Consider the following 14,879-nt stretch of genomic DNA (forward strand, 5'->3'; position numbering starts at 1 on the left):
TCTGGTCATTCTGTGTGTCTTTGCGGTCATATTGCATGTAGCAATGGTTCTTTTGTGTGTCTCAGAAGTGGTTTAATCTCTGCATTGAATTGGCATCTATTTGTGTTAATTTTGTATCTTTTTCTATCTGATCCTATCTTTCTGTGGTTGATTTGTATCTCTTTCTGGTGTTTTTGTGTATCTTTGTCACAGTTTTGGGGCTCTTGGTATTCATTTTGAGTGATTTTGTGTTAGTTTGGGGTCATTTTGTCTCTGTTTGCGTAGGTTTTGCATTTTTTTGTGTGTGTTTTGTATCAGTTTTAACCCATTTCTGGACATTCTGTGTGTCTTTGCAATTGTGTTGCATGTAGCAGTGGTCCTTTTGTGTGTCTGAGAAGTGGTTTTATCTCTGTTTGCACTGAATAAGCATCTATTTATGTTCATTTTGCATATCTTTATATTTGATTCTGTCTCATAGTGGTTGATTTGTGTCTCCATCAGGGGCCTATTTCACGAAGCAGGTTTAACAAACTCTGAGTTTAATCCTCAACTCTGAGTTGATCTACTCCGAGACAGGAAACTCTGAGTTTTCGGTTTCACAACAGTTGATTTGAGTTGGTTTAATCAACTCGGAGTAGTTTCACTCGGAGTTAAGCGCGTGCACCGCAACTCTGAAAAGACAGCATCAATGGAGCCCCGATTCGACGAGTCACCATGGCAACGGAGAAGCGAAAGTCTGCGTTTTTGAACTGGAAATTTTTAACACACTCTTTTGGCGAGTTTGAACATGTTTTAAGAAAGAAGTGCAACACCACTGCAGCTGCAAAAGAGAGACGGCGTGGAGAATATTGCTGCCGGGTCAATGCGTAAGTTTAAATGTAGTCCTTTGTAATCGTAATAATATTACAGGCAAAAACTGTCTGAATGATAGCCTATTAAGTTATTTCATTTAGGTGAAATCCCGTGGGGGAGAAGCACACGTGGCAGCAGCTTAAGATGAAATATAAAAACATTGTGCAAACAGGTCAGACCTTGGCATTATTTCATGGAGGTCCTTCATGTTGATCATGTTTTACATTGTAAAGTACCCTGAATGTTAAGTGGCTGTTTGACTGTGCAGTTGTTTTATCCACACATAGCCTAAATGTCTGCATCCATATCATGTTCTGTTAAATAATTAAACCTATTTAAACTAACACAGACTTCTGCTCAGCCAACAGAAAGAAAGCAGATGCCTGTAAATCGGGTGGTATAAAAGGTCATGGATGCACATATATATATATATATATATATATATATATATATGATTATTTAGTTCTCTTTGGCCCCTTCACACCACAGACCTTGTAACTGTAAGTAGGCAACACTCCAAAGATTGATCCAAATGGTAGTTTAAGTTTACTGAAACATGTCACTGATCTAGGATGAAGAGGATGAAACTGTGTCTGCTGCCTTTACAGAGGGGGATCCAGAAAGTCATACAGAGGTATGTTGCTGATAGTTCTCTTCCCATTCACATTTTGGGTGGAATATAGAGTGTGACATTTAGCCTACACTGAAGTATTGCACATTCTCATCTTTTCTTAACAGAGCATGACTGGACAGCAGCAGGATGGTTCCTCAACTTCCACTGCACAGACTGACACAGTTAGATGGATGTTCAGGAAACACCAGAGGTTCATTTCGTGGAATTCATGTGCAACTATATAATTTAATGTCCTCTATGTATTCCCAGTTATCAGTAAAACAGATTTACAAACTGCATTTGCTGAGAAAAATCCCAAAAAACAGATTAGGAGGGCAGATCTGGAAACTGAAATACTAGAGCACAAGTTAGAGGTGGGTGATGGTCACAGGTGAATTATGTTAACTACTGGAACATGAACTGAACTATCTGTTTTATTTGTAGGAAATAAAGAAGACCAAATGAAATGTGTATCATGTCTTTATTTGCCGTGGTGGTGATGATGGTGACTTAAACTCTAAAGTGATTATTGCATACGGTGTCGCTGACTGCTCTGCTGTCCTGGATAGCTGCAGGTGGATGGGGTCATCATCTGGGTCTTCAGTTTGTAGGGCAGGGTGTTGCTCTCCTCTAATAGTGGTAATATTATGAAGAACAACACATGCCACAGTAATATCACAGGCCCTCTCAGGGGTCATCCTGAGTAGATGTAGGCGCTGGAAACGGGCTTTCAGCAGGCCTATGGTCATCTCCACCCGGGCTCTGGTACTGCAGTGAGCCCAGTTGAAGTTCTGTTGGGGGCCTGGTTCAGGGCCAGGGTATGAGGTCATCAGCCTGGGTTGTTATGGTAACCCCTGTCACCCAGCAGAAGGCCATCAAACTCTCCTGTAATGTATAGTGGATATATCAGAGCATATTAAAGGAGGGAGAAAAGAGAATTATATTGTGAAAATCTTTAGGCTGCTGTCCACGCTGCAGTCTGTTGCTCAGGTTAGATTCTCCATAAATCCGGTTAGAGTCATAGAGTCTGTTACTGCGGTAACTGACTGAGAGTTTAAGTTACCCCTCTTTGTGAAACAGGCTAGAGTTACCCCGCATTCCCTGGTTAGAGTTACCTCGCTTCGTGAAACGGAAAACTCTGAGTTTTCCTCATTTCAGGGTTAACAAACTCAGAGTTTTCACTAAACCTGCTTCGTAAAATAAGCCCCTTGTCTTGTTGTGCATCTTTGTAGTTGTTTGCCTCTCTCTGTAAATCACAGTGTTTTTGGTTCTATTTACTTGTGATGAGTTTTGTGTCCTTTTTGCTTGTCACTTAGTTTGGAGCGGACTCCATGTAAACCTTCAGTATATGTTAAATAAGTTAGACCAAGCCATTGCCAAAAATAATGGATTAATCCTGAGAGATTCTTGATGCGGCGCTTTTCTCCTTATAAAAAGTAACACCGGAGACTGTCCAACTGATGAAAATTTTGCCTGGATGAGAGGATATCGACCAACCAATCAATCAATCAATCATATCAGGTCTGCACAGCCATTGGTCACCTGTGCTGAGGTCAGAAATTAAGCAGACTACTTTTCAACTTTGTTTCAAGCACATGTAGGCTTGCTTTCAGGTCTGAATCATGCCAGTAAAAATATGGATAATATTTTATAACTAATGAACACAGCCTACTGTCCAGGCAGTATGTGAACATACAGTACACTCAGATTCCTCTGAGCTGTATTTATTCCAACACTGACAAAGTGGAAAGTGTTTGCAGCTTCTGAAAATTCTGCTGAGTCACTGCTATTGATCGTATTAAGTATCTGCTTGCACCATAAGTCTTAGACACATTTGGACATTTTCTTTCCTGCTGTCTGACTGTCAGCCTTCACCTGTCCTGCTGCTCTCATATCATGCATCATGTATGTATATTTTAAGGCCTTTTTCTTCTCTGATGCACAAACTATCCGCAGAAATCTGTCTTTGCTGAAATTTGTTGTGATTTCCTTTGCTTTTAATTATTAATATCAACCCTCTCACGTCCTCCATCACCGCACTGCTTGTTTGTGATCCACAAACAACTTCGTCAAACCTTCCTGTCACACTGATATTTTCTCCCAAATATATTTGCTTTTCTAACAAAAAAACCCCCCTCAGAACACACACACACTCCCTAGTACAGTGTGCTGAACTGTGACACCAAATAATAAATTTTCCTTTTCTTTTTCAGGCAACGTCTTTTGATTAATTGCGGGAAGGAGGCCAGAGGCTGCGGAAGCTTCTGTCACGAGACAACAAAGAAAACTCAGAAAAAGCACAGTTATTTATTTATTTTAACTTTTTCATGTGCAGTGTGAAAGTTTGCACCAGTTGTAGTTTGATTTTTATGACTGCTGGTGAGTGGTCCCCTTCTAAAAGCATCCTTTGTGTTTCTAAAACTCCCTTTTATAAAGTCTCTTTTTTACGGATACGTGTTTTTCTTTTTCTTTCTTTTTTTTTTTTGTCAAACCACAATAATATGCAAATTCTCTCCCTGGGTGTGTCGCACTTTTTTCCTGTTTTGTGCTGGACTGCGAAATTCAAATGGCCATCTGGTTAATGACTGAATGTGAACTGAAACACAAAAAGAAGCGATTCCTGTGGTTTGATTCATCTGAGTGTCCTCTTTTGGAAGTTGCGGGTCACCGGAGCCGACTTCTCTCAGTTCTCTGTGTGAGAGGTTTCTGTTTTAAATATGTGATAGACATAGATGGATAACTGGATAAAAACACTGGGTGCAGGCTCAAGGATGCCAAGAGGTCAAAGGGCCTCGACCTCTATTTGGAATAACTGTCAATACTTTTTCCTTGAGAGTCAACTTGGCAACTGCAAAGAAACAAACCATCTACAGACACGAAATAAGACTCGAAACAGACACAAAAGGACTAAAGATGTTGTGAATTTTACATGACTGTGATGCATTCAAGGTCTTAGAAATAAAAAATAGACCTTTAATTGTCATCAAATAATGTAAAATCGACTTCTACAGCCTGGATCTTTTTCGTCTGGGTGAGCGACAAACTTTTCTTTTCCTTCCAGCGGCACCATTCTCACCTCCAAAATCTTTTTTATCTGTCCAAATTTGAGACACTGACGGTTCTTGATTACTATTTTAGAGACCATTTTAGTCCTAGAGTGGTTCAGTTTTTAACTTTTGTTGCTAAGCAATGTTGGCCAAAACTCTGCTTATTGGTTAGAGCTGGCTCTTTTGCCTGGCAACATTACCTGATTGTGTATTCTGGAGACACTGGCAAAAGCTTCCAGTTGCAGAAAACTCCACAGCAAAAATGACTCAGGCTGTGGCATCGATCCTGCTCCGAAAAGCCCTCCATTATTTTCACCGGCTTGTCCCCAAACGCATCTGAGCAGAGAGATAGCGTGTTAAATACAGATACATAACATGTAATAGAGTTAAGTACTTTAATGACCAGTTTCTTGAGTGAATTTGAGTTTGAATACTTTGAATAAAGTCCTGACTGGCAGAAGGAGGTTGAGGAGGAGGAAGGAGACTCAATTAGGAAATTGGCTGATGTACAAGATTGCAACTGTTGATTGGTGGGGAAAAAAAAAAGTCATGTCAGGTTGTCATGCATTTACTGAGAATAATGTGGAATAGTCAGAAAAAATTATAAATAAAAAACAAAACAGCTGTTTTATCATAAAAACATGTAAATTGTAAATTTCTCTTTAAATAACACATTCTGATTACAAAAAATAATAAATGATAACGTATTAATAAAATGAAACCATACATAAAATGTCAGAATGCTTAGTCATCTTTCATCCTGGAAAATAAAGGTCTGAGCTGTAGCATCCTGTAGTGACCGAATCAGATCAATCAGACTATATTTCTTTTGCACCTTTCAAACAAATTTTTGCGCTTTAAAGCACTGTTAGAAGACTATCAACCTAATAAAAAGGCACTGAAAATATAAACACAAAAGAAAAATTCACAGGGGAAATAAAAATGATGAGCATGTAACACTAAAACCTGTAAATTGATGAACACAACACAAATAAAAGGAAAAAAAGGCGTAAAACAAAAAAATGAGCAGCGGGAGTTCATATATTTGACCTCTGACTTTGTGGAGTCAAACTGCTTTACAAAAAGTAGGTCTGAGTCTAACTGAGCAAAGCTGGTACAAACTGCATCAAAGTTTAAATTTGAGCAACAAAAACGAACTTGTTGAAGCTAAAAAAAAAAAACAATTAAAAAAACAGGTGTTGATCATAAAGTTACACTCAGGGTGATGAAAAGCTTAAGGTGGACATTATATAACACAAGTTTAAGGTCACTCAATCATCACAAAGTTCACTCTTGCTCTGTAAATGACTCATAAACTAAATGTAATATACATTAAATAACCTTTGGGCTGTGTGTAGCTCTCAGATCGGCCTGTTGATGTCGCTCTCCGTCATCTTTTCACATAGAGGGGGACGCTTCTACATTTATTGCATCTGATCAGGTACAACAAACCCATTTATCAGAAAAATGCATGAGCGTGATGAAATGCAGATAGCAGTGTGACCGACTCGTGAAACTTTACTTGCGCTCCCACTCCTTTTTTTGGTTTGCCTTCCCACCCCACCCCACTCCACCCCAATCACAAATACATTCCCTTATATTTGACATGAGATGCACAGATTGTCAATACTGCTGCTGCACCAGAGAACTCTGTAGCTGTTTGCAGGGTCAGCTGCAGGATCAAACAGGTGTTAGAGGAGGGGGAAAAAATGAAGCAGTGACATTTTCTAAACGCTTTTGCATCCCATCGTGTGCTTTGTTAACATTTTCAACAAGATGCACTTTTGCAAATATGTGAGTTTTAAACGCTGTGGCGATATTACAGTCGCTCTCACAGTTTGGAAATTAACATAAAAAAGAGAATGTATACATTAGCGAGGAGCTGGGAGTATAATTGTTGGTGTTGCAGAGGCAGCATGCGGATAAAAGTGGCTAAACATGGGATAAATGCATTCAAAAGTCATTTCAGAGAACTACAGGTGTGCGTGGATATGTAGGCATGTTGTGGGGATGTTTAACAGCAGCCATCCCTGCTCCAAGTGATGCAGCAGCAGTGGTGTAGCTCCGGGCTCCATGAGGGGGACAAGGGGTGCACGGCTGCCACACGCCCGCTTCTCTCCACCGCAGCTCGGGCAGCCGTGCCAGCGTCCGACGGCGCAAGAATCAAACTTTTCTGTACATTTTCACGTCACCTGGACGCGAAACATAAATTTGGCATCCTATGCAAATATATGCTGACGTAAAAGATCATGTGGTTTTTGTCGTCGATCCCCCCTATGAGCAACGAGGAGGCTTTTTTTTCTCCTCTCTACTGTTGTCTTTAGGTTAGCTATGCTACAATCTTTACTGTACCCAGCGCTAGCTATATGCGCCCCGCACCGCACCACTCTGGATATCTGGGAATAATCAACTTCCAGCTTGTCGCACCCTGCAACCGGAGACCGCACACAGGTAGGACACACTGGAAACTACTTGTTTTATAACTCCCAGAGAGAAATTGTGACCAAAGTGACCGCAAAAGTGAAGTTATTAAAGCGGCTTGGTTGCAGCCAGACTAGCCGCTTGCCTGGCTGGCTGGCTCACTCTGCCCGGGCTGCTGCTGCCGCTGCTAGCGACCGTCCCCCTCCATCACAGCCTCTCTTGAGTGGGATTCACCTTGCTATCCCCCGGCAGCCAAACTGGAATTAAAACAGTTATTCACCTGGCTGTCAGGTAACTTTAGTCGCCGCTCTCCGCTGATATTTGGGGATAGTTGTCAGACAAGTGAATGTCATCTGGTTCGCGATGTTTTTCTGGACGCTAACTTTTGCCGTCCCCCTTCCACCCCCGGTGAAAGTGCACATAATAAATTTATTAGCCAACTGAGCTAGCTTTTAGCCGGTTAGCCCGTGCTAATGAGCCCGTTGAAGCTATTAGCTTTAGCCTTTCCCCCGCACACAGCAGCGCGAAACGTGGCTGCCCGTCTCTGGATGTTGTGCTTTCATGTCGGGAAATGCATTTGTTTTGGCTGGCTCCCTCTCCCCGTCTTCCCCTTCCGAGTAACTCCGCCGAGCCGAGTGAAAGGAAAAAATATATTCCCGTTTATTTTTCTTTTCCGTTTTATCGGTGTCTTGATAACGGTAGAGCGGGTGACAGTTGGGTTAGTAGCGTCGGTTCCAGTGTTGTTGTTGCCCGCTGTACGGTAGGTTCAAACGGGGCTAGCTAGCAGACAGTCAGTCTGGCTGGTTGGGTCATCTGAGGTGAAGCCGCCGTCAGCGGGCTGTATAGAAACACACTGGCTTCTAACGGATGGCTCGTTTCGAACAGTTCTTCCTTAAACTGACATTTTTACGCATTAAGTTGAATTTAAACAAACTGTCTTTAACGTTAGGAGCGCTTTTCTGGCTGTTTTTTGTTGAACACAGAAGCGGTGTTTGTACTGTACGGCAGCCGCAGGTTTGAAGCCAACTGCCGCTTAGTTTTTACATTAAACTGTTTTCTCCGGCTCGGTTTGTGATTTATGAGCGTTTATCTGTACCGAAATAAGTCAGTTAAGTTTATTAAATGGTGTTTTTAACCAGTTTGGTTACGCGAACGAATCGCCGTTGGTTTGGTTCAGAGGACTGGTTTGAACAGACGCTGACTTCGTGCCAGTTAATGGCAGACTGGTTTCGTACTGGTTTACATAGAAGCAACCGTACAGTATGCATTTTATCACTTTTATATCAAAAACACGGTCTGTATCGGTTTTAAAACCGCTCCATTTGCAATCAAGCTTCATATGAAAATAGTTTGTATCAGATTAATATGTAAACACGCTTTCCTATGCATGCATTTTTGGTAATTTTTCCATAAAATTGAACTACAACAGTTAAGTTAATCAATTAGTTGTCAGCAATTGATTTGAGAAGTTTTTAAAAAAAAAAAAATTAAGTCTAAATTCTGTCATTGTAGCTTCCTAAATGCAAATATTTTTAGCCCCTCTTCTCTGTGGCATTAAACTGAATATCTTGCATTGTGGGTGAAATAAGATAAGACCATTGAGGAAAACATCAACACTAAGTAATCTTATATTCAGTAGTTGCAACTCTGTTCGAAATCAGCCGCGTCTGGTTTTCAACAGTTTTATGCAATAATTTACTGCACAGCTGGTGTTTTGACCCAGATTGTGCATGAAAAAAATGTGTATTTTAACTGTTATGTTGTCTCTTTATTATAGACTAGCATTGTCTGTGTGTGACAAGGCAGTTTTTTTGCCCTTCTTTTTCTCATTTTCCCTTTTCCAAGTTCATCCAGTATGTATTTTAATAGTTTCATACAGTCAGTGTCTGTGTTTGAACCAATTTATGTTGCAACTAGCATCCTATTAAACAGGTGTCATTTGAAAATGCATTTCTCTGTTCATATGTTTTGTTGATTTGTGTGAAAACTAGAGCTACAGTAAGTAATCAGTTGATTAGTTGTCAACTATTAAATTAATCATCTACTTTGATAATCCATTTGAGAGGTGTTTTTTGAAGAGAAAAAATTTAAATTCTCTAATTCCTGCATCCCATATGGGAGCATTTCTTCATTTATTTCCTCATAAATGACAGAAAAACAGATATCTTCAGACTGAGGGCAAAACGAAGCATTTGAGGACCTCATCGTAGGCTTTGGGAGCCACTGATTGATGTCGTTCACCATATTCTGACACTTTATAGACCAAAGAACTAATAGAGAAAACGGATGAATCCACCATGACAATAATAATTACTAGCTCTTTTCAAAACCAGCGATGTAGTCTAGTTTTGAACTGTTTTATATAAGAATTTACTGCACAAACCAGTGAAGTGCTGGTGTTTTGCGCCAGAATGTGCCCAAAAAAATGGGTTTTCTCTTGTGTATACATGCTATTATTGTCAGCGTATGATATGGCAGCTTTTTTCCCATTTATTCTGCCTATAATCCAACTTTTACTTTTCTACGTTCACTCAGTTTGTGCTAGTTGAAACAGAATCGGGCAGTTATCATAAAAAACTGCATCACTGTCTGTTCTGAAACTCCTTTATATTGAAAAGGGTGTAATATTGGACTGGTTAGTGACTGGTTTATGTCGAAATACACCTATTTATAAATATACTTCTGGAAATTTGCTCCTCATATGTGCACATATTGAAACCAGTGGTGTAGTCTGGTGTTAATGAATTTGCTATTGTGCAAACTGGTTTGTAGTGGGAGTACTGTGTTCAGGAAAATCTGTGTTTTAGCTGGCATGTTGCCTGTGTATAGACTGGGTTCGTCAGTATATGATACAGCAGCTCTTAGCTCAACTTTTCCCAGTCTGTGCTCAGTATGTTCTCCGACCTAATTTCCTACACAAAATCTTGTTACATAAAATCATGAATAATTAGGTGCAGCCGGCTCGCATGCTGGCTCAGGCCATATGCAGTGACGTGGTTGTGGAGAGAGGAGGGAAAAACGAAAAAGAAGCCTCAGCGACCTGTGACCCAACCCCACCCTCGTAGTCAGATGAATGCAATCAATAAAAAGCCCTAGTTTTATTTTATTTTTTCCAGCTTTCATGCAACCACCTGCAGTTTGAGTCGACTTTGAAGGACATACAGGAGGAAGATTTCCGTCAGGCTTAGACGAACAGGTGTGTAAACTGAATTTGGGCAGGTTTCACCCTCCGCCACATCCCTGACAGTGTGACTGAAGTGTGTCTTGGCTCCTGGAAATCATTGGAGAGATTCCTATTTGGCAGCTCCTCTTCCTCCTTCCCTCTATATTGCCCGGTGACAGCGTTAACTCCCACCTCCTCCCAGCCTGCTCACACTGTATGGCTCCTGTTGAAAGTGTGTCACATTTTTTAATATTATCTTCCTCTCGCCTGTTCTGGTTCATAATCACATTTCCTTTTCCATTGACCGACTTTTTTTGTCTCATATTTTGCTGCTATTGTATCTGCGCCGTGTCAGGCTTTTTAATCCTATGATATGGATGCAGGGATCAGTCAGTCATGCTGCCAGTCTCCGAATCAGAGCGCGCTCGCTTGCTCTCTGGCTGCTATTTATTTGTCACAAACGCCAACACACACACACACACACACACACACACACACACACACACACACACACACACACACACACTCACTTACTTACTCGCACCACACAGCGCTTTCTCGTGCGCCTTTCCTTCCTCACTACTACTTTCACATCATACACTCTTGCTTTTCCTCTTCCTGCTCTGACACGCCGCTTTTTTCTTTGACACACACATTTTGCCGGTTTCTAGGAAGTGCAGCTGTGATTTGCTGTTTTGCCACCTGACCTGTCACCCCAATCCACAATCTCCCCCCTCCCCCCTCCCATTCCCTCTCTGCACACACACACTGCAGCACACAGTCAGATTTTATTTCACCGTTTAGACTGTTCACATCATTGGTTTTTTATTGCAGAAAATTGCTGCTCGTCTCGTGTGTTTTTTATTATTTGCGGTGATAGAAAAGGACCCCATTCTGGAATTGTGTTGCCCTCAATGGCATTCAGTCATGAGGGGCTCATGGCAGCTATACGAGCCATGTACACACACACACATAAACACACATGTACTTTGCGACAGCTAGCATCACACACACTCTTTGTCACTGTCAAACCGCTATTTGTTTCACACATGCACACACACACACACACACACACACACACACACACACACACACACACACACACACACACACACACACACACACACACACACACACATGCAGAAAGCATGCATGACAGCTGCATCTTCCACACACATATTCAGGGTTTTTTTTCCCCACTCCCTCACTCTTCTTTTTTCTTTCTTTTTTTTTTGCTTTTATTTCAAACACACACACACAGTGGTACATGGATTTTCAGTGCTTTCGAAATAGTGAGAGGCTGCATGTGGGGGTGTGTGTTTGGGAAAGCAAGCGTGCCAGGTTGTGCGTGAGTGAAGTGGTAGTGATTGTGTGTGCGTGTGTGTTGTGAGTCATTGGAGAGCATGGGCTGGTCAGAAATACAGTGTGTGTGTTGTAGCGTCCACCCTGCCTCACTGCTGGAGCTCTTCATGGGGAAACTCGACACATGCACAGGCTGTATTGGATCTGCACGGCTGGTGTTGGACCAAACCCACCTTCCACGTCGACTGGGAGGGCTCAGGGTGGGGAAAGTTGTGCAAACATGAAAATCAGGGATCCCCATTTTGACCGAATTTAACTCCACACCAGAAATGAGCTCTTTTTTATTTTTAGAGTTCAGCCAGCTGTAATAACAAATGTGTTTCTTCAGCATTATACGTAATCGTTGCATCATGACGTCGGTTGTTTTGGCTCCGACCGTCAGTGCTCCAATGTGAGCCGGTTTAATATAAAAGTTTCCAAAGCTTCAAAAGTCTGGTTGTTCTTGAAATGATCACGGAACAGAAACGTGGTTTGTACACTGTGCAGAGTTTCAAGCAAAGCTACCGTTGTGCTGTTTAGCGTGGAGGGACTTGATATGTATTTACTTTTCTCTTGCAGCTGAATACTGCTGAATTTCCAATAAAGCTGTTCTCGTTTCCTTATTTTGCTGTTTCTGTTGTCAGACATTGGAACGTATATGAAATAGCAAATGATGTACTACTCACTAAGACCTGATGCTAATTTTATAATTGCAAATATAACATCCAAAGCTACTGCTAAAGTCAAAACAACATAGTAAAGAGAAAATGAGTTGCCATGTTGTGTCCATGTTGCACTTTGTATAATACACACATATTAAAATGTTTTTAAGGAGTTTGATAGACACTCGGATCTATTTTAAAGTTGCACGACAGGCTTAAACAATATAAATTATTATTTTATTGATTTTTACCATATTGCAGTTTTCAGTTTAACTCAGCAATTCAGTGCTTCAACTTATCCAGTGACATACAGTTTGGAGGAGAAGGGTAATTTAGGTTCATCGATTAATCTATAGAAAAAAGAAAATAAAGTGGCATGTTCTTTTTTTCTTGGGATTGATTTCTAAAAAAAAACCCATCTAAACTACCCATTTGTTTATTCTGCTTGGACTTTTAATCTGATTCAAATCCGTGTAAACATATCTGGAGAGTTTTGAGTTAGTTTCACTTGTATTAAATCCAAGAAATCTCAATGCAGGCAGGTCACAGAAATAAAAAGTGTCCTTTAGACACAACACACAAAGTCGTTATTGCTACTAAATTGACCTCCTGTGTCTATATAGAGGACCCATCTGTTTTATTTCCACCTGGTGAAGACCCTGTGAGGGTCGCCTGACTAAATTAAGCCATTTAAAAGAACCTCTCTGCCTCAGAGTGTCTTTTCTGTAGCTAATTGGAGAAATATGTCAAGTTTTGTCAGCGAGTCATCCTGTTTCTCTGGCTCTGGCACAAGAGGACGATGTTCTCCGTCCTGCCTAAGAAGCTCAGGTTTCTTGGTTGTTTTTCTCACTGGAGGATAAGTTGCCAACAAGGCTCAACACCAGACTTATTTGAATGTCTAAATACTACAGAGTTTTGTGGTCAGTGACTAAGAGGACTGGAATCGGGGTTATCCTGCATGATTCAGCTCAAAGTCAGGGATCATATTATCGTTTTGTGACCCAGCCCTGCTCAGGATCTGAGTTTGACATGAATCTTAACTCTCTGAACTTTTTCAGAGTATTTCTTTTTCAGAGAGTATTTTCTGGATGTTTCTTTACTCCGGTCATATTTTTCTTCACTGTGGGCTTATTTTTCACCACAATATAAAGTCCTGCACCTCTGTGGAAACAGCACAACCATGACTGTGCAGCGTGACAGAGTTATAGTGCCAACAATCTAAAGCAGGCCTGGCCAACCCACGGCTCCCGAGCTGCATGCGGGTCTTTGCCCAGTTTCATGCGGCTCTTACGTTCACCTCGAATTTTGTGTTTGTATTTTTTTATGGTACGTACATCTCATGTACATGCATGTTTACGCAAATGACTTGGGGGGGCATTGAGTAGTTTAGCCATTGTGTAGTCTACCAAATTCACTCTCAAAATAGCAGGGGAAAAATGCACGGCCAATCAAAAATATGAAGAGGGGCACAGGATGTTTTAAGTGGGAGAGTTTTTTGTGTTGTTGTTGAACGTAATGGCAAGCCATTCTGTCTTATATGTCAGGCATCATTAGCGGATTTCAAGGCTTCAAATCTTCAGCGGCACTTCAGTTCACTCCATGCTAATGTCGACAAGGAATTTACAAAGGGCACTGAACTTCGCAAGCACAAGTTGGTCACTTTGAAAGGTCAGACAGAGAAGCAGACACAGTTGTTCCAAAAAATTACGAAGCACTTAAAGACTGTAACGCTTGCATTGTATAAACTTGCTTGGAACATTGCATGGGCTAAAAAGCCTTACAATGTAGTGAAAACAACAAACTAAAACAAATGGTATCAGACATCCAACTGTCCCGTCGCACGGTTGAACACAGACTATCGGACATTAACATGGCTATTGAACTCCGACCTTCAAGCCTTCAAGCCTGTGAGTATTTTAGCATTGCATTGGATGAGTTTTGTGACATGCAAGACAAGCCTCTGCTGGCAATATTTGCACGATCTGTGTCAAAAGATCGTGTGATCAAAGAAAAACTCCTTGATATTGTGCCATTAAAAGACAAAACCCGGGGCATAGATGTGATAGAAACAATGATGGCTGCATTTGTGAACGCAAATCAGCCAATACTGAAACTAACTGCGAGAGCCATGGATGGAGCGCTGGATGATCGGATCTGTGAACGGGCTTGTGGGGCTGTGCAAACCTGACAAACTTCCAGAGTTTTGGAATTTCCACTGCATCATCCACTTGGAGCAACTCGTGTCTAAATCATTGAATTTAGATGTCATGAACCCTGTGATGGAAATCGTCAACTGCATCCACACACACGCCCTTAACGACATGCAATTCAAAAATCTCATCACTGAGCTGAACCAAGGGCTTCCAGGTGACCTACCGCTGCACTGAACTGTGAGGTGACTGTCATAAGACAAGGCGCTTTCTCGCTTCTCTGATCATTTTGAGCATGGATGCCGTGAAACTGTTCATGGAAGAGGAGGACAAGCACTATCCCGAGGTCTCAGATCTCAAGTGGTTTATGGATCTGGCTTTTTTGGTCGACACGCTGTGTCACTTGGACAGACTGAACCTGACCCTGCCGGGTAAGTCAAAAATACTGCCTGATCTGGTGCAAAGCGTGTTTGCGTTTGTCAACAAATTGAAGCTGTTCAAGATGTATATTCAGAAGAGAAATTTAACGCATTTTCCCACTCTGCTAAAAGCCAGCAGGCAAGTCGCCAGCGCTGTCCTGAATAAGCAAACAGCCAGATACGCAATGCTGGTTGAAAACCTGCACGAGAACTTTGTGACCCGGTTCCGTGA

At 41.4% G+C, this 14,879-nt stretch overlaps 1 protein-coding gene and 1 long non-coding RNA gene across 5 annotated transcripts in view; one reads left to right on the top strand and one right to left on the bottom strand.

Annotated features, from left to right (window-relative positions):
• Positions 1 to 1,906: 1,906 nt before the first annotated feature.
• On the bottom strand, positions 1,907 to 7,745 carry LOC110966088 (uncharacterized). The gene is made up of 3 exons (XR_002596719.2): positions 7,193 to 7,745; positions 4,692 to 4,827; positions 1,907 to 2,329 (listed from the first exon to the last, which is right to left on the bottom strand). It is a non-coding gene; the product is annotated as an uncharacterized LOC110966088 (long non-coding RNA).
• LOC110966087 (zinc fingers and homeoboxes protein 2-like) overlaps positions 6,298 to 14,879 on the top strand; it is a 221,363-nt gene continuing 212,781 nt past the window's right edge. For 2 of the 4 annotated variants that reach the window (XM_051955098.1, XM_051955097.1), the window contains exon 1: positions 6,344 to 6,942. Coding sequence is in view for 1 of the 4 variants with exons in the window: in XM_051955100.1 (XP_051811060.1) it covers positions 6,858 to 6,942 (85 nt within the window). In the remaining 3 variants the exon portion in view is untranslated. Of the gene's footprint in view, positions 6,943 to 9,637; positions 10,109 to 14,879 lie in introns of those variants that run through there. The other 2 variants (XM_051955100.1, XM_051955099.1) reach the window with 2 other exon arrangements.

The sequence above is a fragment of the Acanthochromis polyacanthus genome, chromosome 11 (assembly GCF_021347895.1).
Source record: "Acanthochromis polyacanthus isolate Apoly-LR-REF ecotype Palm Island chromosome 11, KAUST_Apoly_ChrSc, whole genome shotgun sequence".
NCBI classification, from domain to species: Eukaryota; Metazoa; Chordata; class Actinopteri; family Pomacentridae; genus Acanthochromis; species Acanthochromis polyacanthus.